General features: G+C 44.8%; 1 protein-coding gene across 1 annotated transcript in view; it reads left to right on the forward strand.

Annotated features, from left to right (window-relative positions):
- The window catches only part of celsr3 (cadherin, EGF LAG seven-pass G-type receptor 3), a 383,004-nt gene that overhangs the window by 143,128 nt on the left and 213,015 nt on the right, over nt 1–26,861 (forward strand). Inside the window, exons 4-5 of the mRNA XM_086001957.1 lie at nt 8,794–8,909; nt 9,917–10,005. Coding sequence (XP_085858083.1) covers nt 8,794–8,909; nt 9,917–10,005 — 205 coding nt within the window. The remainder of the gene's footprint in view (nt 1–8,793; nt 8,910–9,916; nt 10,006–26,861) is intronic.

A 26,861-nucleotide genomic window follows, 5' to 3' on the forward strand; every position in this document is an offset into this window, starting at 1 on the left:
AATATCCTCAGAAGAGGGCTGGCCCCCACAAGGAGCCAAGTCTTTAATTGAAACAGTACTTTCTTTCCCATCTTGGAATCGAATATGAGCATATTGGGAATTTGCCTCCAACAGCTCCACCTCCTCCACCAAAGGATCATATTTTGACAATCTAACATGGCGTCGAAGCAGCACAGGTCCCTGCATAGTAAGCCATGAAGGTACCGAATATCCCGTAGTAGATCTCCGCGGATAGTTAAAGAGCCTTTCATGGGGGGTCACATTAGTAGCCGTTGAAAGCAATGATCTAATGGAATGCAGGGCATCAGGCAGTACCATTTCCCACTGTGTATTCTTAAGGTTCCGGGATGTCAAAGCCAACATAACTGCCTTCCAGATCACCCCATTGTATCGTTCGCACTGTCCATTACCCTGGGGATTATACGGGGTAGTTCTACTAGTAGAAATTCCCCGACTCTGAAGGTATTCCTTCAACTGGGAAGACATAAAAGAACTTCCCTGATCCGAATGGATATACGCAGGCATCCCAAAGATGACAAAAAGTTGAGTCAGACATTTAATAACTGTAGCAGCTGATACATCTGCACAAGGAAAAGCAAAAGGGAACCTTGAAAACTCATCCACAACAGTAAATATATATCGGTTTTGAGTAGTTGAAGGAAGAGGCCCCTTAAAATCGACGCTTAAACGTTCAAAAGGAGAAGTAGCCTTTATAAGATGAGCTCGTTGAGGCTTAAAGAAATTCGGTTTACACCGAGCACAGATAGAACATGATGAAGTCATCCGCTTGACGTCTTCAACTGAAAAAGGCAAGTTCTTACTGCGTACAAAGTGTATCATCCTCGTAACCCCAGGATGACATAAGGCATTGTGAAGATTAATAAGCGTATCTCCGTGAATCACAGAACAATAAGCCCTCGACAGTGCATCAGCAGCAACATTATCCTTCCCCGGACGATAAACTATGTCAAAATGGTAACATGCCAACTCAATCCTCCATCTCATTATTTTATCATTTTTGATCTTTCCAAAATGTTTAACATCAAACATAAAGGACACAGATTTTTGATCAGTTGCCAACGTGAAATGTCGCCCCGATAAATAATGTCTCCATTTACGCAATGCTTCTACTATTGCGTATGCCTCTTTCTCTATTGAAGAATGTCTTTTTTCACTATTGTTCAAAGTACGTGAGAAAAAGGCCACAGGTCTTCCATTTTGGTTCAGAGTAGCCCCAATTGCAAAATCCGAAGCATCCGTCTTGATCACAAAGGGAACCTGCTCATCAATAGAATGCACAACTGCTCCTAAAATATCCTTTTTAAAATTCTCAAAACATGTCCTGGCCTCCCATGATAGAGGATATGTCGTAACCCGAATAAGAGGCCGGATCTTCCGTGAAAAATTTGCAATCCAATTAGAATAATAAGAAAACAGTCCAACAACTCGTTGCAAAGCCTTAGAATTAGTAGGACAAGGTAAATCAATCAATGGTCGCAGACGTTCTGGATCTGGTTTAATCTTGTTTCCCGAGATAATATACCCCAATAGATTTACCTCAGTAGTCGAAAAGATACATTTCTCTTTGTTAAAAGTTAAACCAACTTTTTCCACAGCTTGAAGGAATCTTTTTAAATTAGAATCATGCTCCACCCTTGATTTGCCACACACTGTGATGTCATCTAAGTATGAAAAGGTGTCAGAGAGGGAGTTATCACTTATAAAAGCATCCATTGCCCGTTGAAAACAAGCAACACCATTAGTAACACCAAATGGTATTCGGCAAAACTGATACAGCTTTCCACCAGCCTCAAAGGCCGTATATGGTTGATCCTTCTTAACAATAGGAATCTGATGATAAGCACTCTTTAAATCAATAGTGCTAAAAACCTTATACTGAGATACTTTGTTGATAAGCTCATCAATCTTAGGCAAAGGGTACGCATCTAATTGAGTATACCTATTAATAGTTTGGGAATAGTCTATCACCATTCGTTTCTTGTGTCTCTCGTTAGTCGTGACAACTACCTGTGCTCGCCAAGGCGAACAACTAGGTTCAATGATTCCTTCCAATAAGAGACGTTGAACTTCAGAATTAATAAATTCTCTATCCTGACTACTATATCTTCTTGACTTGGTAGCAATTGGCTTACAATCCGACATCAAATTGGAAAAAAGTGATAATGGAGAAATAGATAAAGAGGTTAATCCACAAATAGATAAAAGGTGGCTTAGTCCCTCCAAATGAAAGACTAAGAGACTCGTGTAACTGAAGCACATCATGTCCAATCAAAATATCCGCACAGAGATTAGGCAAAACAGATAGGCGTATATCAGTATACGTATTACCTAGAAGAATCATTTTCACAAAGCAACAACCAGCTATTTGTGAAGTAAGGGTCGTCTGAGCCATACACACCTGATACGTAACAGGCGAAATTTTCAAATGCTTCTCCTTCGCAAACTGAAGATTTATAAAACTCTCAGTACTGCCCGTATATATAAGGGCCTTCACTTCCAACCCATTAACTTGAGCCGTAACTATAGCTTTGTTTAGGCCATGAGCAAATGCAGCAGAAATTGATGCAATAAACGCCCTATCTAAAGGCTGAATAGTCACAGAGGAGGTAGTGGAGGAGGGCCCTCCCACACCAGGAGAGGAGGTGGTAATTGAACCTGATGATTTGCACACGCATGCATAATGACCTCTCTTGCCGCATTTACTACACACAGCCTCCCGAGCAGGACACTTCAGACGAGGGTGCCAGATATTCCCACAAAAATAACACTTCTGAATCCTAGAGGCAACAGCCGCCGAAGTAGAAACTGTTTCAGAATCTAGTAAACCACTCCCATTAAGTCCACATAATTCCTTTTCATCCGAAACTGCCGAAACCATAGTCGCAGGCCGATTAAAAAGAGCATAAGAATCCGAACTTCTCTGAGCCACATCCAATGTAGAAGCTTGCTCAAAAGCACTTTTAAGATCCAAAGTCTTATTTTCTAACAACCGCTGACGAATTGATCTGGACAGTAATCCATTAATAAAAGCATCCCGTACCGATTCTTCCTTATATTCTTCAGCCGTCACGGCCTTATAATTACAGTTAACACTAAGGCACCGAAGTGCTTGTAAATAAGTATCCAAAGATTCTCCCACCTGCTGCCTATGGGCAGATAGAAGGTGATGTGCAAATACCTCATTCTTTGGTTTAACAAAAATCTTTTCCAATGTAGAAATAGCCACTTCATAAGTTTTACAGTCCAAAATATATTTATATACATCCGGAGCAATGTAGTTGATCAGCATATTCAGCTTATTTAGAGACTCTTGATCCAACACGCCCAAAAAGTTTTTAAATGTACAATACCAATGTTTCCATTTATCATCCACTCCAGCAGAATTGGGGTCAGCCTTGAATCGTTCTGGTTGAAGATATCGCTCCATTCTAACATAAAGTTAATAAATTGAAATAAAGAATAGATTTGCCTTCCAAAACTAGGCTTTATTAACTTTAAAATCTGCAGCACATCTTCCCACATCCAGTCCCAACCAAAGCTGGAAAAGAACTGAATTTAAGGTGGCCACAACACATCATGTGATCATCAACTACCAATGAGATTACAACATATATCCCAAGGCAGTTAACAAACAACCAATCACAATACTTTTACTAAACAAGGAATAATCACCACAATATTTTACCTGCTTTGCCAGTCAGCTTATTATTTCTTCCTGAATTTCCCCACTGTTGTCACAGTTGAGCCAAATTAAATGAATTAGCCAATAACCTGCTGCGCTTCCACTGCCAACTGCTTTCATTCATATTGATGTATTAGTTTACCTTTTCAGCATTAGTTACCCATCTCTGGTATTTGCCCGTTTTATTGGCATCATCCATGGCACCTTTTTAAGTGTGTGAGAGGTGGCATAACAGCTACAGACAACTGTGACATGGGCTGAATGTCTCACGATTTTGACCTTCATGGTTGGTAACAGCACAAGATGAATTGTAGAAATTATACTGAGATGTAACTAGACAAGTCCCAGTTTTCCAAAGCGTTCACCAACAATCCAGGTTCAGCAAGTGATGGGGTAAACTTTTGTTATGCAGCTAATGTTTTATGCCAGCAGTGAGAACCAAGTATGTCCATGCTGAGAGTGGATTCCTATTGCAGATATTGTCAGCTGAACAATTCCTGCTGTGCAAGGTACACTCGAACAAAACGCCTTTGATGCTAAGGTAAGAGCATCCAAAAGCTGTTGTAAAATCTGAATGAATCATCCAAAAATGCAACGAAGTGATGCTGCCTGGTTGAGCTGCATTGCCCTGGCATCTTTCTGCATGTTCAGCGTGTCTTAGATCTTGAATGGCTGTTTCGTTTTTGGTTAAGCGAGTTGTAGTGAATTATATAATGTCAATGTATACCACATGCTCATTGAAGTATATTAAATGAGGGAGGGGAGATAGAATTTGTTTAGAAATCTGGATATAAACTAATCTTGTGTGGTTCTAGTTTGCTTATGTGCCAGAAAATGCACTGTACAAATTGCATCAATGTAATATGCACAATTTCTGCCCACGAAAGATTTGCAGATTATAAAAACCTTCAGGAAGGTGCAACCTATATATACTAGATTTATGATTAGTGCATTTCCCTGGACTTGTGTATAAATCCTAATATAAATCATGGAAATGCTGAACAGAGCAAAGTCTCCTCAAATGATACGGCAAGCTGGCAGGTAATATGTTCTAAAGCCTCTTGGATTGCTATTCTGTAAGTGGCCACCACGAGCATTGCCTTAGGCTGACCGATCTGACCATTAGAAAATATATTCCCCCCCCCTTTCTTGGGGGCTGGAGGTGGGCAGCTATGAATTATGTTTGGAACAACAATCAGAACATAGAACAGGGGCAGGTACCAAAGGTGCACTGTATGTTTGTGTGTGTGTTTGTAAAATAACAGATCTCTTTTATTAAAAAAAAGAACATTTTGAATTTTACCAGTCTCCCCAAATGTGGGAGAGGGGACACTGGAGTTTTTTTTCCTGTCCTTGTCCCCTGCCTTGATCTTCAATCCATTTTACTAGAAATGTGGTTTGCTACGGGTATAGCTGCCAGTAATATATTTCAACCTTTGAAATGAAACATTAAAAAAAAATTCTTCATAAATCCTGTATTTACATTTATGGTGATGATAAAAGGAAGTCTGTAAATGAAAGCAGGAAAAAAAAATGCATCCAACACATTTGCAAAATAACTCCCAGTAAAACAATGGATAATGTCATTAGCCCTTGAAGCTCTCAAAAGCCAGTGTAAACCATTTATGTGTAAAATTAAAATGCCAGGTTATATTATTAAAAAAAAAATAATTTGTGAAAACAACTCTGGTATTTTGATAACCATAATGAGGCTAGCTTCATCTTATGCACTTTTCTTACAAGAAAATAAATACTTGAAACGTATTATTTTCTGCTTGATTCAGACCTCTAGATAGCTGTTGTCAACTAAAGAGACAAGTCAAATAGAGCAGCTATAGGGAGACATTGTGATCTGTTTTTCATGTTGCTTTTATCCCATTTCATTCACTTTGCTATGTTTTGGTTGGGAAAGTGCACATTCTAATTACATGTTACAAATACAGTGATATCTTACTAGATGCAATCTGTCAGGTGAAAGAAAAGGCCTGCTGGTAAGCAGATTTGTATGTGCAAAGGGTGAGTGAAGGCCTTATTCTTGAAGCACTTGCATCAGTCATGTATTGTTTCCTTGCTACAGCTGGGTGGGAGGAGGAGGATGATATTCCACAACGTCTGAGGCTCCCACTGCTTCCCCACAGCCGAGAGGTTGGGAGGGAGAGTCCGTCCTAGACTGCATTGACTCTCCCTCCCCATGCCGCCTTGTGTTTTGTTTAGGTTGGTATCGCTGCTTGGAAGCAGCTCGCCTGCAAACCCCTTTTGGTTGCAATTGCTTGAAGTTGCTGGAGCGATCAGGAAAAAGGGGGTAAAATACCATTTAAAAAAAACAATTGTGAAAAAGTGACCAGTTGAAAATAAGTCTTCAGTCTGGCTTCCTGCAAAGCTTATCGGACAAACTTTTGTCTGGACATTTTAATATCATGATGTTTTTCTCCGTAAATTAAGATATTTTTAAATTTGGGAAATAGTTCTGCTCTGTGGCAGATGCTGCTTGAATGTGGCTGACAGTGACCCAGCTTTTACAACATGATTTGGTACATTTAAAAAATAGCAGGCTGAAACGGTCTGGTAGTTGGAGCAATTAAATATTGAAGGTTGTTAGTTCATGTACCAACCTTGACTGACATTCAAGCCACTAATTGGGAAGTTTGCTAGTTCTTAACGAGGGTGCAAAATTGAGCATTGTTCATCAGCAGGACTCTCCTTCCTGAGTAACAGTTGTTGAACGATTGGTTGTGCCCTGTATAAATTGACTATTTGGCCGTAGCCCCAAAGCCTTTCTACCACCTACAAATGTAAGAAGTCACACAACACCAGGTTATAGTCCAACAGCTTTATTTGAAATCACAAGCTTTCGGAGCGCTGCTCCTTCGTCAGGTGAAGGAGCAGCGCTCCGAAAGCTTGTGATTTCAAATAAAGCTGTTGGACTATAACCTGGTGTTGTGTGACTTCTTACATTTGTCCACCCCAGTCCAACTCCGGCATCTCCACACCACCACCTACAAAGCACAAGTTAGGAATGTGATGGAATACTTTCCACTTGTCTGGATGGGTGCAGCTGCATCATCTCTGAAGATGTTTGACACCATTGAGGACAAAACAGTCCGCTTGATCGGCACTTCATCCACTAGCCTAAACGTCCACCGCTGGCATACCGTGCTTACAGTATCTACTAGATGTGCTGCAGCAACTCGCTAAGGCATCTTCGGCAGCATCTCCCAAATCCACAACCTCCACCACCAAGAAGGACAAGGGCAGCAGGTGCATGGGAACACCACCACCTCCAAATTCTCTTGCTTCAGCTATACCCACATCCCAAGAATTCATAATAACAAAACAGTCTGCAGTGTTCAGATTGTGCCACTTGCTTACAGCCTAATGAGAAATTGTGCAGTCACTGGAGACGGTACTGTTGCAACCTTAGGAAGAAAGTAAGAAAGATAAAAATTGTGGGGGAGAAATTCGGTGGGCTGCGCCACCAGTTAGCGCCTAAAGAGGGCACTCAGTGGCTTTAGCGCCACTGGCCACGCCTCCCGCGATATTTAGCTGGGGCGCTAATGGCGGCGTTAGCCTGTTGCGCTGCGCCGCCACCGATGACGTCATCGGTGTGCGCAGCGCCCCGATCGCGATATTTGGCAGTGACCGCCTCTGTAGCGCCGCTCGCTAATCGCGCCCGGTTCACGGGGCCTACCTGTGGCGGCAGTGGCGCAAATTAAGGTGGAGGTGTGGGGCGGCCGTTTTTTTTCGGCGGCCGCCTGCCAGCACCTCCGTCCCCGGCCTCCTGTTCTCCCCCCGCGGCATTGCCGGCTGTTTTCCGAGAGCCCGGCTCTTCTCCTCGGTGCCGGGCTCTTTTGCCGGCACTCGCGATCGCTCATCGCGCTGGTGCAGGCCCCTCCCCCTTAAGAATGGGAGGAAGGCCTGCAGTACCGCAGCGCGCCGTGCCGCAGCGTGTGGCGCTGTGACACGTTGCGCTGCGATATTCAGTTTCAGCGCCCTAAGAGGGACGCGGAGCGCCTCGAGCCTCGCCCCGTGTCCCTCTTGGGGCGCTCAAGCTGAATTTCCGGCGATCGCTGCTGCTCCGATCGCAGCGCAAAATCTGGCGCCAGGCGAGTTTGGCGCCCCATTTGCGGCTCCACCCAATTTCTCCCCCTGTATGTTGAACATATTAACAGAACACTTGGTGTTAATGGAGCAGAACTTCATGACGTTGCTGCAAGGAAGCATATATTTTACATAAAATGCCTCATCACAGACCTATGATTACAAAATGAAGCACTTCATGAAGGAAGTACCATATCAGCCACTCCTGGTGGGAACTATACTTATACAGAATCCTCGGAGGGGAATGTTTGTTACTTTGGTCAGACAGATGTGTCTGTATCCAAAGCTGAAGCAAAAGCCTCTCTAACACTATAACTGGAGAGAGAATCTTTTGTATCGATGTTGAGAGATGAGATTGTTCGTAATTGGATGAAATGCATAGAGAGGGAAGCTTCTGTACTCATGGCTGGTGAAGGGAGTCTCTGAAATTATGCAAATCCCATAACCGGAAAGAGGAGCTTCTATACTGGTATGTGAACTATGCACATGCATGAACCTCACAGCCAGAGAAGGGAGTTGCTGTACATATGTGAACTTCATGTCCAAAGAGGAGATTGATGACCAGTGTGATTCCCATGTCTGGAAGAATTGACTGTACCTGCATGGAGTTCAGGATATACTAGACTGGACTTCACACTAAAATGAATCCCACGTGTATATGGGCCTTAAATGAAAGCTTTTTTCAGGCTGTCTTTGTCAGTATGTCTGTATCAGTCACTCACCATTGTTTATGCTCAGCTGAGATTTTGGATTCACTTCACTTTATAGGTCAGTGATAAACTGCCTGCATGTAAAGCCTCTGGACCTGTCAGCGTGAGACCATTAGTTCAATGTTGTGATTGTCTGTCAGTAAGGATTACAGTTCAGGGAGAGCTCTTGGCAGAATTTTAGTGACAGACCAGATTCACATGCTCCCTGACGAAGATGTTGTGAAAGAGAGCCCCAGAAATAGAAATACATTTCATTACTGAATCTGTTGTCTGTACTTTCAGGTTCGCTACACAAGAAAATAATGGCCTCTTGTTCTACAACGGACGATTTAATGAAAAACATGATTTTATTGCAGTGGAAATCATTGATGGACAGGTCCAGTTGAAGTACTCAACAGGTTTGTACAAATCATATTTACGCATTAAATATTCTATCCAATGACATCAGTACCTGATCTGGAAATAGATTCCCATTATTTATTGAGTCACTTCCAATCAATTCTATGGGATCTCGTAGAATTCCATATCCATTATTTGGAATGTCAGGTTAAACTACTATTACAGTTCTTAGGAGCTATCTACTCAAATTTGTAAACCACAACAGTATGCCGTGGTGCAACCAGTTACCCCCAGCGCATAGCTGATCTAGGAATGTACTTCCAGTGATACAAACCCTTTCCTCTTCTCCCCATTACATAGACGTCAAATGGACCAAACCAGTTCCCACTCCATCTAGTTGTGTAGCATTCGAATGGAACATATCAATTCCCACTCTTTACTATTCCAGTGGACCAATTCGCTCTCCCGTTATATCGAATTCTAATGGATCTAACCACTTCTCATTGTAGAGAGCTCTTGATCCAAGCATAGAATTTAAATACAAATAGAATCTCATTTAAATATAGCCAACCTATTGTCAAATTTCATCAGAGGAGTGCGATATCTTACTGACGCAATGTTATATGCACATTCATAGAGTTCTATCTCTGCTGTTTTAATAGACGCATTTGATGCAAACAAGTTACAATAATGTGACACATTTCTGCACTCTAATTTGTTTTTCTGCTGAGTTGCAGGAGAAGTGAACGAAAAGTTCTGACCTTATGTGAATAGTCCAAACAGGTTCAATCTGTTGCAGACCTCAATTTTACAGCTCTGCTAAAATGTTTTTTCAGAAACATTGGTAAGGGGTTATCCACAATTCTTAGCATTATCGCAACTATACCTCCCTTATTTGGGAGGTTGGGGAAACAGGAGCTGACAATATCCCACACACTCTTGATTTTTTTTTAAATGTCCTTTGCCCAACATTAAAATAAATGTCACAGCTGAATTGTGGAAGATTGCAACTATTCATTTAAAAATGCATCCTTAAAGTCTGTTTGTTGGGCTGTTCTTTTTGCAGGGGAGTCAATGACGGTGGTAACCCCATATCTTCCTGGAGGTGTCAGCGATGGGCAGTGGCACACAGTACAGGTCCAATACTACAACAAGGTAGTGAGTTAATGCCAATTCTGTGTTACTGTGGGTTTAGTTTTTACATTTGTCTAAGCAGCTAACCTGCTGTCAGGACCACGACTATATGTTAAACCTATGCTAGGAAGTTTGCAAGGCTAGCCTGGGCTGAGTCACTTTCCAGATTTCCTTCTTGCCTTCCTTTTGAGAAGTGCTTAACAGCAACCAGCTCCAGGTAGTGTGGCTGAGATTGGAATTCTTGTAGGGAACTGTCGATGTATCCTTGCATCCTACTGCTTTGCATAATAATAATGAGGAACAAAAGCCATGTAATTGTAATAGAATGCCACAAACAGGTTACAAATGGGAGAAATTTAATGCAACAGCGAAAGTAAAGGCAATGGGAAAAATAGTGTGGAGAGGGCAGTAATTGGCAATAAACCAGTAAGGGTGACAGAGGTAATATCCATTACCCATTTAGATGTTCATTAAAATGGGTGATGGACAGAGCGGGATTAAATGGAGTGGACTTGAACAGAGTGTTTTATTTGGAAAGAGTGGGAATTTGGAGAAGAGAGGGAAGGAGTTGCTGCTTTTTGCCTACACTACTTGTGGTGCTTTGTGTTACAAGTAGATATATAATTTCAGTCCCCTTAACTTAATCTAGATCAAGTAAGTAGTCAAGAAACTACACTGTAAACTAAGTTACCTAATTACAAATTTAATTAAGTTTAATTAAATAAAACAAGGTCATATAGGGATGGCGGCGCAGGTGGCATGCCACAACTGCAGCATGTGGGAGTTTGTGGAGAGCATTGATATCCCGGACAACCATGTTTGCAGTAAGTGCCTGCATCTTGAGGCACTTCAGCTCAGAGTTTTTGAGCTGGAGTCTGAGGTGCAGACATTGCAGGGCATCAGGGAGGGGGAGAGTTACCTGGACACTTTGATCCAGGAGGCTGTCACACCCCTTAGGTTAGGTAGTGGTACAGGTCTGGTTAGTGGTTAGGGACAGCAGGATGCGACTGCAACTCAGGCAGGTAAGGGGACCCCAGGTGCAGTGCTGGAGGAGCCTCAGTCCTTGTCCAACAGGTATGAGGTTCTTGCTGCCTGTGTGGATCAGGGAAAAACCTGCAGGATGGATGAACAAGCTGACCGTGGTGCAGGAAGCCATTAAAGTGAGGGGAGTGAAAGTGAATGTAGTTGTGGTTAGGGACAGCATAGTCAGGCGGATAGATACTGTTCTCTGCAGCCGCGACCGAGAGTTCCGAAGGTTGTGTTGTCTGCCCCGGTGCCAGGGTTAAAGACATCTCCTCGTGGCTGGAAAAGAACTTGGAGTGGGAGGGGGAGAATCCAGTTGACGTGGTCCATGTTGGAACCAATGACATAGGTAGAACTAGGAATGAGGTTCTGCTGAGGGAGTTTGAGCAGCTAGGATCCAAATTAAATGCGTGGCTCCAAGAGTGGTGTGGGAGGAAGGGGTTTCAGTTCATGGGGCACTGGCACCATTACTGGGGAAAGAGGGAGCTCTTCCATTGGGACGGGCTCCACTTAAACCGGGCTGGGACCAGTGTCCTGGTGAACCGAATAACTAGGGCAGTAGACAGGGCTTTAAACTAATGGAAGGGGGGGTGGGTGCGAGGATTCAGGAAAGAGTAAATTTAAAAGCAGCGAGAGAAATGTCAAGGCTCTAGAAGCAGAGTGGGTCAGGAACGGACAGAGAGAGTAACAAAGGTAATAAGGCATCGGGAAAAATAGAAATAAGTCAAAGCTAAAGGCATTATATCTGAATGCACGAAGCATTCACAACAAAATAGATGAATTAATGGCGCAGATAGAAATTAACAGGTTTGATCTAATAGCCATAATGGAGACGTGGTTGCAATGTGGCCAAGGTTGGGAACTAAATATTCCAGGATACTTAACTTTTAGAAGAGATGGACAACATGGAAAAGGAGGAGGGGTAGCCCTGATAATAAAGGATGGGATAAGACAGTAGAGAGAAAGGATCTTCGCTCCAAAAATCAAGAAGTAGAATCCGTTTGGGTGAAGCTAAGAAACAGCAAGGGGCAGAAAACATTGGAGTTGTTTATAGGGCCCCAAATAGTAGTTGTAATGTAGGGCAGAGTATAAATCAGGAAATTAGAGGCGCATGTAACGAGGGTAATACAGCAATCATGGGGGACTTTAATCTACATATAGACCAGAGAAACCAAATTTGCAGTAATAGTGTGGAGGACGAATTCATGGAATGTATGCAAGATAGTGTTCTAGATCAGTATGTTGAGGAACCAACTAGGGGACGGGCTATTTTAGATCTAGTATTGTGCAATGAGAAAGGGTTAATTAATTTAGTAAAGGGGCCTTTAGGGAAGAGTGACCATAATATGATAGAATTTTATATTGAGTTTGAAAGTGATTTAGTTAAATCCGAAACTAGGGTCTTAAATCGAAACAAAGCAAACTACGTAGGTATGAGGGGCGAGTTGGCCAAGGTAGATTGGGAAACTACATTAAAAGGTATGACAGTAGACAAGCAATGGCTAGCATTTAAAGAATGAATACATAATTTACAACAAATATACAATCCTTTAAGGCACAAAAACCCCACAGGAAAAGTGGTTATTAACCATGGCTAACAAGAGAAATTAAAGATAGTATTAGATCAAAGGAAGAGGCTTATAATGTTGCCAAAAAGAGCAGTAAGCCTGAGGATTGGGAGGACTTTAGAATTTAGCAAAGGAGGACGAAGAAATTGATAAAGAAGGGGAAAATAGAATATGAGAGTAAACTAGTGAGAGACATAAAAACAGACTGTAAAAGCTTCTATAGGTATGTAAAAAGGAAAAGATTAGCAAAAGTAAATGTGGGTCCCTTACAGGCTGAGACAGGAGAAATTATAATGGGGAATAAGGAAATGGCGGAGAAATGAAACAAATATTTTGTGTCTGTCTTCATGGAAATATTGGAGAACCAAGGGTCTAGCGAGAATGAGGAACTGAAAGAAATTAGTATTAGTAAAAAAAAAATAGTACTGGAGTAATTAATGGGACTGAAAGCCGATAAATCCCCTGGACCCGATGGCCTACATCCTAGGGTTTTGAAAGAGGTGGCTATAGAGATAGGGGATGCATTGGTTGTCATTTTCCAAAATTCCATAGATTCTAGAACGGTTCCTGCGGATTGGAAGGTAGCAAATATAACCTCACTATGTAAGAAAGGAGGGAGAGAGAAACTGGGGAACTACAGACCAGTTAGCCTGACATCAGTAGTAGGGAAAATGCTAGAATCTATTATTAAGGACATGGTAACAGGGCACTTAGAAAATAATAATAGGATTCGGCAGAGTCAACACGGATTTATGAAAGGGAAATCATGTTTGACAAATCGGTTAGAGTTTATTGAGGTTGTAACTAGCAGAATAGATGAGGGGGAACCAGTGGATGTGGTGTATTTGGATTTTCAGAAGGCACTCGATAAGGTGCAACACAAGAGGTTATTAAACAAAATTAGGGCTCATGGAATTGGAGATAATATACAGGTACACTGGCCTAGAAATTAGGTATAGCCCCGCCAGCTCGCTTGCGCCCAGAATTTGCCAGTTGCGCCCGTCAGATATTCAGTTTTTGCATCCCAAGTCGGAACCGGGCGCTATTCCAGGGTGTGCCCGCCCCCGCTTGGGGCGCTGAAACTGAATTTCAGCGCTCTAGGCGCCGCTGCGCCACCCGCTGCGGAGCGGCAGGCTGCGGTACTGCAGGCCTCCTCCTTCTCTTAAGGGGGACGTGCCTGCAACGGGTAGATCGCCGCTGGATAGAGCCGACAAATGAGCCCGGCACCACGGAGAAGTGCCGGGTTCGCGGAAAGCAGCCGGCAATGCCGCCGGGGGGGGGGGGGGGGGGGGTGGTGGAGGCCGGGGAAGGAGGTGCGGCCAGGCGGCCGCCGAAAAAGCGGCCGGCCGCACCTCCACTTTAAAGCGCCCCACTAAGGCTGCAGTACCGACCCGGTCTCCGAATGTTATTAGCGACCGCCACGGAAGAGGCGGCCGCTACTGAAGATGGGGGTCGGGGCGGTAGCGGGGCGGAACCGGGGCACTGTGCACACCGATGACGTCATCGGTGCCGGCGCAGCGCTACCGGCTACCGCCGCCATTACCGCGCCGCTCAATATCAGCGCTACCACCCCTACTGGCGCAAAAGCCCTCTTTGGGCGAAAACTGGGCGCAAAGCCAACTGAATTTTCAGCCCACTATCCCTTATCCGAAAGCCTTGGGACCAGCTGAGTTTCGGTTTTCGGAATTTTTCGGATTTCAGAAGGTATAAGACTGGGAAATTTGTCGGGGGTCGGGGTCGGCGGGGGGGTCGGGGGTGGGGGTCGGCGGGGGTCGTCGGGGGGGTCGGGGTCGGCGGGGGGTCGGGGGGGAGAAAAGAATATCGGACGGGCCGCGGCTCGGGTCGGGGTGGGGTCGGGTCGGGTCGGAGGTGGAGAAAAGAATATCGGACGGGTCGGGTGGGGGGTGGAGAAAAGAATATCGGACGGGCCACTGCAGCTATCGGATGGGCCGCTGCACTGTTGGGTTCACTCTCCTGGTACCTCCTTCACACTGCCCGGCTCGGCCTGCAATCTCCTACCCAGGAGGGAACTCTGTGACCCTCTGCCCTGCTCAGCATAAGTCGTGCGCCACTCTGGTCATGTCGTGCGCACGACTTACGCTGAACGAAAAAACTTTCGGTTTTTAGAGGTTTTCGGTTTTCGGAAGTTCGGATAAAGGATAGTCTACCTGTACTACCATGGATTGAGGATTAGTTAATGGACAGAAAACAGAGAGTAGGAATAAATGGGTCATTTTCGGGTTGGCAGGCTGTAACTAGTGAGGTACCGCAAGGATCAGTGCTTGGGCCTCAGCTATTCACAATCAATGATTTGGATGAGGGCCAAATGTAATCTATCCAAGTTTGCTGATGATACAAAGTTGGGTGGGAATGTAAGTTGTGAGGAGGATGCAAGGAGGCTTCGAGGGGATATAGACAAGCTAAGTGAGTGGGCAAGAACATGGCAAATAGAAGATAATGTGGAGAAATGTGAAGTTATCCACTTTGGTAGGAAAAATAGAAACGCAGAGTATATTTTAAAGGGAGAGAGATTGGGAAATGTTGGTGTTCAGAGGGACCTGGGTGTCCTTGTACACAAATCACTGAAAGTTAACTTGCAGGTACAGCAAGCAATTAGGAAAGCAAATGGTATGTTGGCCTTTATTACAAGAGGATTTGAGTATATTTGAGTATATAGGGCCCTGGTGAGACCACACCTGGAGTATTGTGTACAGTTTTGGTCTCCTTATCTAAGGAAGGATATACTTGCCATAGAGTGAGTGTAACGAAGGTTCGCCAGAATGGTTCCTGGGATGGGGGAATGCCCTATGAGGAGAGATTGAGTAGACTAGGCCTATATTCTCTCGAGTTTAGAAGAATTAGAGGTGATCTCATTGAAACATAGAAGATTCTGAAGGGGATTGACAGGGTAGATGCTGAGAGGTTGTTTCCCCTGGCTGGAGTGTCTAGAAGTAGGGGGCGTAGTCTCAGGATAAGTGGCCAGCCTTTTAAGACAGATGAGGAGGAATTTCTTCACTCAGAGGGTTGTGAATCTTTGGAATTCTCTACCCCAGAGGGCTATGGATGCTCAGTCTTTGACTATATTCAAGACCAAGATCGATAGATTTTTGGACTCGAGGAGAATCGAGGGATATGGAGATTGGGCGGGAAAGTGGAGTTGAGGTGGAAGATCAGCCATGATCTTCTTGAATGGTGGAGCAGGCTCGAGGGGCCGTATGGCCTATTCCTACACCTATTTCTTATTAAACATTCTCCTTTTTAACTCCTGTGTTTCAGAAAATCCTATTTCTGGATTATGTTCAGCATAATCGCAGCAATTGGATAAATATAAATGATGGCGAGTCACATCAGGTGATACAGTCAAAATTGCCCCCCCAACTCTTTTCATTGGTTTTGTTTTTGGACTACGAGGTGGGAGAGTACATTAGGTCAGTACAAAGAATCTCCCGCAGATTAAAACTGGAAATAAAATTGGTATATATTTTGAGACGGTATTTAATGTTAGAGGTGCTGCACATGTTTCACTTTTGTGCCTTTTTTTGTCCTTGAACTGTCGCAGAATGGTTTCAAACACCTGGTAAGGGACGGCCCTTACTGTAAACTGGAGAGTGAGGGTTGCATTCTGTTCTGACTCCTTGTTACCCAAATTCTGCTGCTGAATGGTGGGAGAGCAGGTTCAGTTCTTCCTATTCGACAGAGCTTCTGCTTTAAGGTGTGCTGTTTTGTGGAGGTGCTGAGGAAAGGGCCATGTCCTTCCACACAAAGAGGAGGGAAACAATCAGAGGGCAGGATAGCCTTGTGAACCTTCTTGCAGCTAGCCCAAAATGGCATTGCTGCAAGTTTGAGGGCAGATCGCCTGCTCTTTTTTGCAGCTGTAGTTAGTTTGTGGCCTAGAAGACTAGGAGGATTGCGAACAAAATTGAGGGATTTTATAACCTCAAAGAAAATCCACAAACAATCCTGGAGGGCTGCTGTAATGAATCCGTTCAGTGGGTTATTATTTTTCAGATCTCTTATCGCTGTCATTGTCAATCCCTGCCTCCAGTATTGTTGGTTTGCAGTTCAGGAGAACAGATCAATTGTGGGCAGGTTTGATCTTATAAACTGTAATGCAGCCTTAATAATAACTGTGCTACGTGAAGTGATACTCCATTGTTGCATCCTTCATTCAATATCGCAGGATGAGAATAATTTACTTGCACAATAATGCTGTGGTAAGGTCTGGTCTTGTTTTTAATGAGTTGATTTGAGCCAGCAATTTGTAAAACATGCTTGCTGATTTCAGTAAATAGGCAGCTCACTTGAATGAATTTAAAATTGACTTTCAGAAAAAAGACAATCATCTTCTCTGTGGTACAGTTGCACTGGTCACTCACTAATCTGGGCAGTGACCTAGAAACCCCCTTCTGATGTCAGCAACTTCATAATGATCAAAATCATAGGGCAATAACATTTTGGTATTTACTCTTTGTTTAATAAGCTCCCCTTATCTTAATGATTCTGATTGTGTTTTACAGTCTTGGAGACTGCTCTGTCGAGCAATCATCAGTGCACACTCTGGTGATCCAGCGCCACCATATGATCTGTCCTGGGGCCTCAGCTTGTCGCCATATATATTAATGACGTGGATGAAGGAATAGATGGTTATATTTTCAAGTTGGCAGATGACACTACATTAGGAGGCACAACAAGTTGTGCAGATGGGAGCAGGAAGTTAAGAAGGGACATAGACCAATCGCGTAAGTGGTCAAAACTGGCAGATGGAGTTCAGTGTGGAGAAGTGTGAGGTCATCCACTGTGGATCCCTAAAACACAAATTAAAATATTTTCCGAATGGTGGAGGAGCAAAAAGATTTAACTGTCGCATGTGCACAAATCACTAAAATCTGGTGCACTGGTACAATAAGTAATAAAAAAAGCTGATGGAATGTTGGCTTTTATCGCAATGGAATTTAATAGTGAGGAAGTGATGCTTCAGTTGTATAGAGTCTTGGTCAGACCCCATCTGGTTTACTGTGTTCTGGTTTGGGTATTGAACCTCAGGAAAGATATATACAGGAAACTTTGTGATATCCGACACCGACGAGACCGAGCTGTTGCCGTCCCATCAAAACTGCCGGACAAACCAGCGCTAATGTTAAAACATAGCTCCATATCTAGCAACAAACCCTCAACAGCTTCTAAACAGTCGGCCGTACCTTGCAAGCGTCTCTGTAGCTAAGTAACAGCTTCAGCTAGACCTTGCAGAGCCTGACTGGTGAAAAAAAAGCAACGAAAAGAAAAAAAACCTAATGAAATGGCTCCTGATTTTTGCCGGTGGATCGAGCATTCCGGACAGTTAACCTCCGGATAAACCAAAGTTTCCTGTATTGGCCTTGGAGGGATACAGCACAAATTCACCAGAATTATACCAGGGCTTAAATGGTTAAATTATGAGGACAGGTTGCAAAAGCGTGGTTTGTATTCTCGAGTTTAGAAGGTTGAGGGGTAATCTAATTGAGTTCTATAAAATGATAATGGCATTCGATAGGGTAGATACAGGGACCATATTTCCTCTGGTGGCAGAATCTAGAACAAGGAGGCATATTCTTAAAATTAGACCTAGGCCATTTAGGAGTGAAATCAGGAAGCACTTTTTCACACAAAGGCTAGTGGAAATCTGGAACTCTCTCCCGCGAAAGGCTGTGGATGCTGAGTTAACTGAAATTTTTAAGACTGTGATGGATAGATTTTTGTTAGGAAGGGGTATCAAGGGATTGGAGCAAATACGGGTAATGGAGTTGAGATGCACATCAGCCGTGATATAATTACATAGGAACAGCAGTAGGCCATTCAGCCCCCCGAGACTGTTCCGCCTGTTCTGATCAGTATCTTAACGCCACCTACCCGCCTTGGTTCCGTAACCCTTAATAACCTTGCCTAACGAAAGTCTATCACTCTCAGTTTTGAAGTTTTCAATTGACCGAGCCTCAACAGCTTTTAGAGGGAAAGAGTTCCGGATTTCCACTATCCTTTGAGTGAAGAAGTGCTTCCTGACATCACCCCTAAACAGCCTAGCTCTAATTTCAAGGTTATGTCCTCTTATTCTGGACCCCCCAACAGAGGGAATAGTTTCTCTCTCTCTCTCTACCATATCAAATCCTTTAATCACCTTAAACACCTCAATTATATTATCCCTTAATCTTTGATATTCAAGGGAGTACAAGCCTAGTCTATGCATCCCGTCCTCGCCATTGAACCCTTTAAGCCTTGATATAATTCTGGTGAATCTGCGCTGCACCCCCTCCAAGGCCAATATACCCTTCCTGAGGTGTGGTGCCCAGAACTGAATGCAGTATTCCAGATGGGGTCTCACCAGAACTCTGTACAGCTGTAACATCACTTCCACCCCTTTATATTCCAGCCCTCTCGAGATAAAAAAACATTCCATTTGCCGCCTTCATTATTTTTGTAACTGTTCACTAGCTTTTAGTGATTTCTGTGCTTGGACCCCTAAATCTCTCTAGCCATCCGCAGTTTCTAGCTTCTCGCCATTTAGAAAATACTCTGATCTATCTTCCTTGTGTCCAAACTGGCTGACCTCACACTTTCCCATGTTGAACTCCATCTTCTACAGTTTCACCCATTTACTCAATCTATCAATGTCCCATTGCGACTTTCTGCTCCCATCTGCACTATTTACTGTGCCACCTAACTTAGTGTCGTCAGCAAACTTAGATATACGGCTCCCTATTCCTTCATCCAGTCATTTATAAATATAGTGAAGAGCTGTGGCCCCAGTACAGATCCATGGGGGACACCACTAGCCACATCCTGCCAATTTGAGTACATACCCATTATCCCTACTCTCGATACCAACAATATAGGTAAAAAACGGGATGAGGTCCTAAAAGCTCCTATAGGGAGTTAGGAGGTAAATTAAAAAATAGGACCTCAAAGGTAGTAATCTCAGGATTGCTACCAGTGCCACGTGCTAGTCAGAGTAGAAATAGAAGGATATTTCAGACGAATACGTGGCTAGAAGAATGGTGCGAGGGGGAGGGATTCAAATTCCTGGGACATAGGAACTGATTCTGGGGGAGGTGGGAGCAGTTCAAACCGGACGGTTTGCACCTGGGCAGGGCCGGGACCGATGTCCTAGGGGGAGTGTTTGCTAGTGCTCTGGGGGGAGGGTTTAAACTAAAATAGCAGGGGGTTGGGAACCTGAGCAGGGGGACAGAGGAAAGGGAAACAAGGATAAAAGCAAAAGATAGGAAGGAGAAAAACAAAAGTGGCAGTCAGAGAAATCAACAGTTTAAATCAAACATGGCCACAGTAAATAATAATTCTAATAGGTCTAAGAGTGTTAAAAAAACAAGCCTGAAGGCTTTGGCCTAGAAATTCGGTGGGCTGCGCCACCAGTTAGCGCCAAAAGAGGGCACTCAGTGGCTTTAGCGCCACTGGCCACGTCTCCCGCGATATTTAGCGGGGTGCTAATGGCGACTTTAGCCTGTAGCGCTGCGCCGCCACGGATGACGTCATCGGTGTGTGCAGCGCCCCGATCGCGATATTTGGTCGCGCCCGCCTCTGTAATGCCGGTCGCAAATTGCGCCCGGTTCACGGGGCCTACCTGTGGCGGTAGTGGTGCAAATTAAGGTGGAGGTGCGGGGCGGCCATTTTTTTAGGTGGCCGCCTGCTAGCACCTCCGTCCCCGGCCTCCTGATCCCCCCCCCCCACCCCCAGGGCAGTGCCGGCTGTGTCCCGAGAGCCCGGCACTTCTCCTCGGTGCCGGGCTCTTTTGCCGGCACTCGCAATTGGTCATCGCGCTGGTGCAGGCCCCTCCCCCTTAAGAAGGGGAGGAAGGTCTGCAGTACCGCAGCGTGCCGTGCCGCAGCGTGTGGCGCTGCCGCACGTTGCGCTGCACTATTCAGCTTGAGCGCCCCAAGATGGACGCGGGGCGCTGCTCGAGGCGCCCCGCGTCCACCTTGGGGCGCTCAAGCTGAATTTCCGGTGGGCACAACGGCTCCGATCGCAGCGGTAATTCCGGCGCCTAGGCGAGCTTGGGCGCCACCGAATTTCTAGGCCTTTGTGTCTTAATGCGAGGAGCATTCGTAACAAGGTGGATGAATTAGCTGTGCAAATAGAGGTAAATGAATATGATTTGATTGGGATTACGGAATCATGGCTCCAGGGTGGCCAAGGCTGAGAACTCAACATCCAGGGGTATTCAATATTCAGGAAAGATAGGCAAAAAGAAAAGGGAGGTGGGGTAGCATTGCTGGTTAAAGAAGGGATTAACACAATTGTAAGGAAGGATACTAGCTCTGATGATGTGGAATCTGTATGGGTAGAACTGAGAAATACCAAGGGGCAGAAAATGTTAGTGGGAGTGGTATATAGGCTTCCAGACAGTAATGCGGAGGTTGGGGATGGCATTAAAAGGGAAATTAGAGAAGCGTGCAATAAGGGCACAGCAGCCATCAGGGGTGACTTTAATCTACATATAGATTGGGCCAACCAAATTAGTAACAATACTGTGGAGGAGGAATCCCTGGAGTGTTTACGGGATGGTTTCCTGGACCAATATGTCGAAGAACCAACCAGAGATCAGGCCATCTTAGACTGGGTATTATGTAACGAGAAAGGATTAATTAGCAATCTTGTTGTACGAGGCCCCTTGGGTCGAAGCGATCATAATATGATCGAATTCTTCATTAAGATGGAGAATGAAGCAGTTGACTCAGAGACTAGGGTCCTGAATTTAAATAAAGGAAACTACGATGGTCTGACGCGCATTAGGTAGGATTGATTGGGGAATGTCACTCAAAGGGTTGACGGTGGATAGGCAATGGCAAACATTCAAAGACCGAATGGATGAGCTACAGAATTTGTTCATCCCAGTTTGGCATAAAAATAAAACAAAAAAGGTGACTCAACCGTGGCTAACAAGGGAAATTAGGGATAGCATAAGATCCAAGGAGAGGACATATAAATTGGCCAGAAGAAGCAGTAAACCTGAGGATTGGGAGCAGTTTAGGATTCAACAAAGGAGGACAAAGGGATTAATTAAGATGGGGAAAATAGAATATGAGAGTAAGCTTTCAGGGAACATAAAAACTGACTGTAAAAGCTTTTATAGATATGTGAAGAGAAAAAGATTGGTGAAGTCAAGCATAGGTCCCTTGCAGTCAGAATCAGGGGAATTTATAATGGGGAACAAAGAAATGGCAGCCCAATTAAATACATATTTTGGTTCTGTCTTCACAAAGGAGGACACAAATAACCTCCCAGAGATGTCGGGGAACATAGGGTCTGATGAAAGGGAGGAACTGAAAGAAATCAGTATTTGTAGGGAAATGGTGTTAGGGAAATTGACGGGATTGAAGGCCGATAAATCCCCAGGGCCTGATAATCTACATGCTAGGGTACTTAAGGAAGTGGCCCTAGAAATAGTAGATGCATTGCTGGTCATCTTCCAGAACTCGATAAACTCTGGAACAGTATCCATGGATTGGAGGGTAGCTAATGTTACCCCACTATTCAAAAAAGGTGGTAGAGAGAAAATGGGGAATTACAGACTGGTACGCCTGACATCGGTCGTGGGGAAAATGCTAGAGTCCATTATAAAAGATGTAATAGCAGAGCACTTGGAAAACAGTGACAGGATTGGTGTAAGAGCCATAAAAGCTTAAGAAAATACTTTAAAATATTGGTTAAATAGCATAATACAGTTAATTTACCTGATTGACTTATTGTATTAAGAAACCCCCTATTTTCTTGCTCCAGTAGTATAGTCCGAGACACCCCCTTCATTCTTGCCACAATGGTACAGTCCCTAAGCCACACATGGTATGCAGCCATTTTACAGTTTAAACTCCACGTGGCTGAAGGAGGCAGAAGTTGTGAGGTTTGGAGCAATACAGTTTTTGACCGTGTTCGTTTATACGTGTTTGCTTTGTAATTCCGTTTGTGAAGTGTTATAGTAAACAGTTTAAAAGACAAAGCTACGTTTGGGAACGTTTTATTTCGACACGCGTCTATTCGTTGTTAACAGCCCCACAGCTCAGTGGCTGCCTGTTTGGAAACTAAAAGCGCCACTACAATTGGACAAAGTCAACATGGATTTACAAAAGGTAAATCGTGCTTGACTAATCTACTGGAATTTTTTGGGGATGTAACTGGTAAAATAGATAAGGGAGCACCAGTGGATGTGTATTTGGACTTTCAAAAGGCTTTCGATAAGGTCCCGCATAAGAGATTAGCTTGTAAAGTTAAGGCACATGGGATTGGGGGCATGGTATTGACTTGGATAGAGAACTAGTTGGCAGACAGAAAGCAAAGAGTTGGAATAAACGGGTCTTTTTCCGAGTGGCAGGCAGTGACTAGTGGGGTACCGCAGGGATTGGTCCTTGGACCCCAGCTATTCACAATATATATAAATGATCTAGACAAGGGAACTAGATGTAATATCTCCAAATTTGCAGACGACACAAAGCTGGGTGGACGTGTGTGCTGTGAGGAGGATGCCGAGAAACTCCAGGATGATTTGGACAGGTTGGGTGATTGGGCAGAAGCATGGCAGATGCACTATAACGTGGATAAATGTGAGGTTATCCACTTTGGTGGCAAAAAACGAAGGCAGATTATTATCTGAATGGCAGTAGATTGGGGGAAGGGGAAGTGCAACAAGACCTGGGTGTCCTTGTGCACCAGTCGCTGAAGGTAAACATGCAGGTGCAGCAGGCGGTTAAGAAGGCAAATGGTATGTTGGCCTTCATAGCGAGAGGGTTTGAGTACAGGAACAAGGATGTTTTGCTGCAGTTGTACAGGGCCTTGGTGAGACCACATCTTGAGTATTGTGTGCAGTTTTGGTCGCCTTGTCTGAGGAAGGATGTTCTTGCCATGGAGGGAGTTCAGCGAAGATTCACCAGGCTGATACCTGGGATGGCAGGAATGACGTATGAGGAGAGATTGGGTCGATTGGGCTTGTACTCGCTGGAGATTAGAAGAATAAGAGGGGATCTCATTGAAACTTATAAAATTCTGACAGGACTAGACAGACTAGATGCAGGAAGGATGTTCCCGATGGTCGGGGAGTCCAGAACCAGGGGTCACAGTCTAAGGATAAGGGGTAGGCCATTTAGGATAGAAATGAGGAGGAATTTCTTCACCCAGAGAGTGGTGAACCTGTGGAATTCTCTACCACAGAAGGCAGTAGAGGCCAAATCATTAAATATATTCAAGAAGGAGTTGGATATATTTCTTAAGGCTAAAGGGATCAGGGGTATGGGGAGAAAGCAGGGACCGGGTACTGAATTTGGATGATCAGCCATGATTGCATTGAATGGCGGAGCAGGCTCGAGGGGCCGAATGGCCTACTCCTGCTCCTATCTTCTATGTTTCTATCGCTTACCTCCTAACCAATTCCTTTTCCAAGCCAGTAGGTTGCCTACAATTCCATACGTTCTCATTTTTGATAACAGTCTATTACGTGGAACCTTTGTGAATGCCTTCTGGAAGTTCATTGAGTGGCGGCACAAGCTTGAGGAGCTGAATGGGTTACTACTCTTTGCATGTAACACTGGAGCCCTGTGCCACAGCGTTGATGAATGCAGGTTTGATTCCACCTTCCACTAATCTTAGCTGCACTGCAATGGAGAGCTTTCATTGTGGAGACGGAGTCCCATCTTCACACTGAGGACACGCTCTATCGTGTTGTGTTGCACTACCACTGTGCTAAATGGGATAGATTCAGAACAGATCGAGCAGCTCAAAACTGGGCATCCACGAGGCGCTGTGGGCCATCAGCAGCAGCAGAATTGTATTCCACCACTATCTGTAACCTCATGGCCCGCATATCCCTCACTCTACCATTACCATCAAGCCAGGGGACCAACCCTGGTTCAATAAGGAGTGTAGAAGAGCATGCCAGGAGCAGCACCAGGCGTACCTAAAAATGAGGTGCCAACCTGGGGAAGCTGCAACGCAGGACTACATGCATGCTAAAAAGCAGAAGCAGCATGCTATATACAAGGCAAAGCGATCCCACAATCAACAGATCAGATCAAAGCTCTGCAGTCCAGCCACATCCAGTCATGAATGGTGGTGGACCATGAAACAATTAATGGGTGGGGGAGGTTCCATGAATGTTTCCATCCTCAATGATGTTGGCACCCAGCACGAGTGCAAAAGACAAGGCTGAAGCGTTTGCAACCATCTTCAGCCAGAAGTGCCAAGTGGATGATCCATATCAGCCTCCTCCTGAGGTCCCCACCATCACAGAAGCGAGTCTTCAGCCAATTCGATTCACTCCATATAATATGAAGAAACGGCTGAGCGCACTGGATACAGCAAAGGCTATGGGCCCCGACAACACCCCGCCTGTCATGCTGAAGACTTGTGCTCCAGTACAGCTAGAACACTGGCATCTATCTGACAATGTGGAAAACTGCCCAGGTATGTCCTGTCCACAAAAAGCAGGACAAATCCAATCCATCCAATTACCGCCCATCAGTCTAATCTCAATCATCAGCAAAGTGATGGAAGGTGTCGTTGACAGTGCTATCAAGTGGCACTTATTCACCAATAACCTGCTCACTGATGCCCAGTTTGAGTTCTGCCTGGACGACTCGGCTCCAGACCTCATACTTAGGGATCTGGGGGTCCTGGTGCATGAAACACAGAAGGTTAGTATGCAGGTACAGCAGGTGATCAGGAAGGCCAATGGAAACTTGGCTTTTATTGCAAGGGGGATGGAGTATAAAAGCAGGGAAATCTTGCTTCAGTTATACAGGGTACTGGTGAGGCCACACCTGGAATACTACGTACAGTTTTGGATTCCATATTTAAGAAAAGATATACTTGCTCTCGAGGCAGTTCAGAGAAGGTTCACTCGGTTGATTCCGGAGATGAGGGGGTTGACTTACGAGGAAAGGTTGAGTAGGTTGGGCCTCTACTCATTGGAATTCAGAAGAATGAGATGCGATCTTATCGAAACATATAAGATTGTGAGGGGGCTTGATCGGGTGGATGCAGGAGGATGTTTCCACTGATGGGTGAGACTAGAACTAGGGGGCATAATCTTAGAATAAGGGGCTGCCGTTTCAAAACTGAGATGAGGAGAAACTTCTTCACTCAGAGGGTAGTAAATCTATGGAATTTGCTACCTCAGAGAGCTGTGGAAGCTGCGACATTAAATAAATTTAAAACGGAGATAGACAGTTTCCTAGCTGATAAGGGAATTAAGGGTTATGGGGAGCAGGCAGGGATGTGGACGTGAGTCTAGGTTTGGATCAACCGTGATCCTATTGAATGGCGGAGCAGGCCCGAGGGGTCGTATGGCCTACTCCTGCTCCTACTTCTTATGTTCTTATGTTCATAACAGCCTTGGTCCAAACATGGACAAAGGAGCTGAATTCCAGAGGTGAGGTGAGAGTGACTGCCCTTGACATCAAGGCAGCATTTGACCAAGTGTGGCATCAAGGAGCCCCAGTAAAACTGAAGTCAATGGGAATCGCGGGGGGGGGAACTCTCCGCTGGCTGAAGTTATACCTAGCACAAAGGAAGATGGTTGTGGTGGTTGGAGGTCAATCATCACAGCCCCAGGACATCGCTGCAGGAGTTCCTCAGGGCAGTTTCCTAGGCCCAACCACCTTCAGCTGCTTTATCAATGACCTTCCAGCCAACATAAGGTCAGAAATGGGGATGTTCGTTGATGACTGCACAGTGTTCAGTGCCATTTGCCGCAACTTAGATAATGAAGCAGTCTATGCCCACATGCAACAAGACCTGGACGACAATCGGGCTTGGACTGATAAGTGGCAGGTAACATTCGCGCCACAGAATTGCCAGGCAATGACTTTCTCCAACAAGCGAGAGTCTAACCACCACCCCTTGACATTCAACGGCAAATACTGTGGCAACAAGAGTAGGTCAGAGGCTGGGTATTCTGCAGTGAGTGTCTCACCTCCAGACTCCTCAAAGCCTTTCCACCATCTACAAGGCACATCAGGAGTGTGATGGAATACTCTCCACTTGCCTGGATGAGTGCCGCTGCAACAACACTCAAGAAGCTCGACACCATCCAGGACAAAGCAGCCCGCTTGATTGGTACCCAATCCACCACCTTAAACTTCACTTCATCCACCACCAGTGTACCGTGGCTGTAGTGTGTACCATCTACAAGATGCACTGCAGCAACTTGCCAAGGCTTCTTCGACAGCACCTCCCAAACCCGTGACCTCTACCACCTAGAAAGACAAGGGCAGCAGGCGCATGTGAACACCACCACCTCCAAGTCACACACCA

The sequence above is a fragment of the Somniosus microcephalus genome, chromosome 11, assembly GCF_052327205.1.
Source record: "Somniosus microcephalus isolate GS21.2 chromosome 11, FLI_Smic_1.0, whole genome shotgun sequence".
Taxonomy (NCBI): domain Eukaryota; kingdom Metazoa; phylum Chordata; class Chondrichthyes; order Squaliformes; family Somniosidae; genus Somniosus; species Somniosus microcephalus.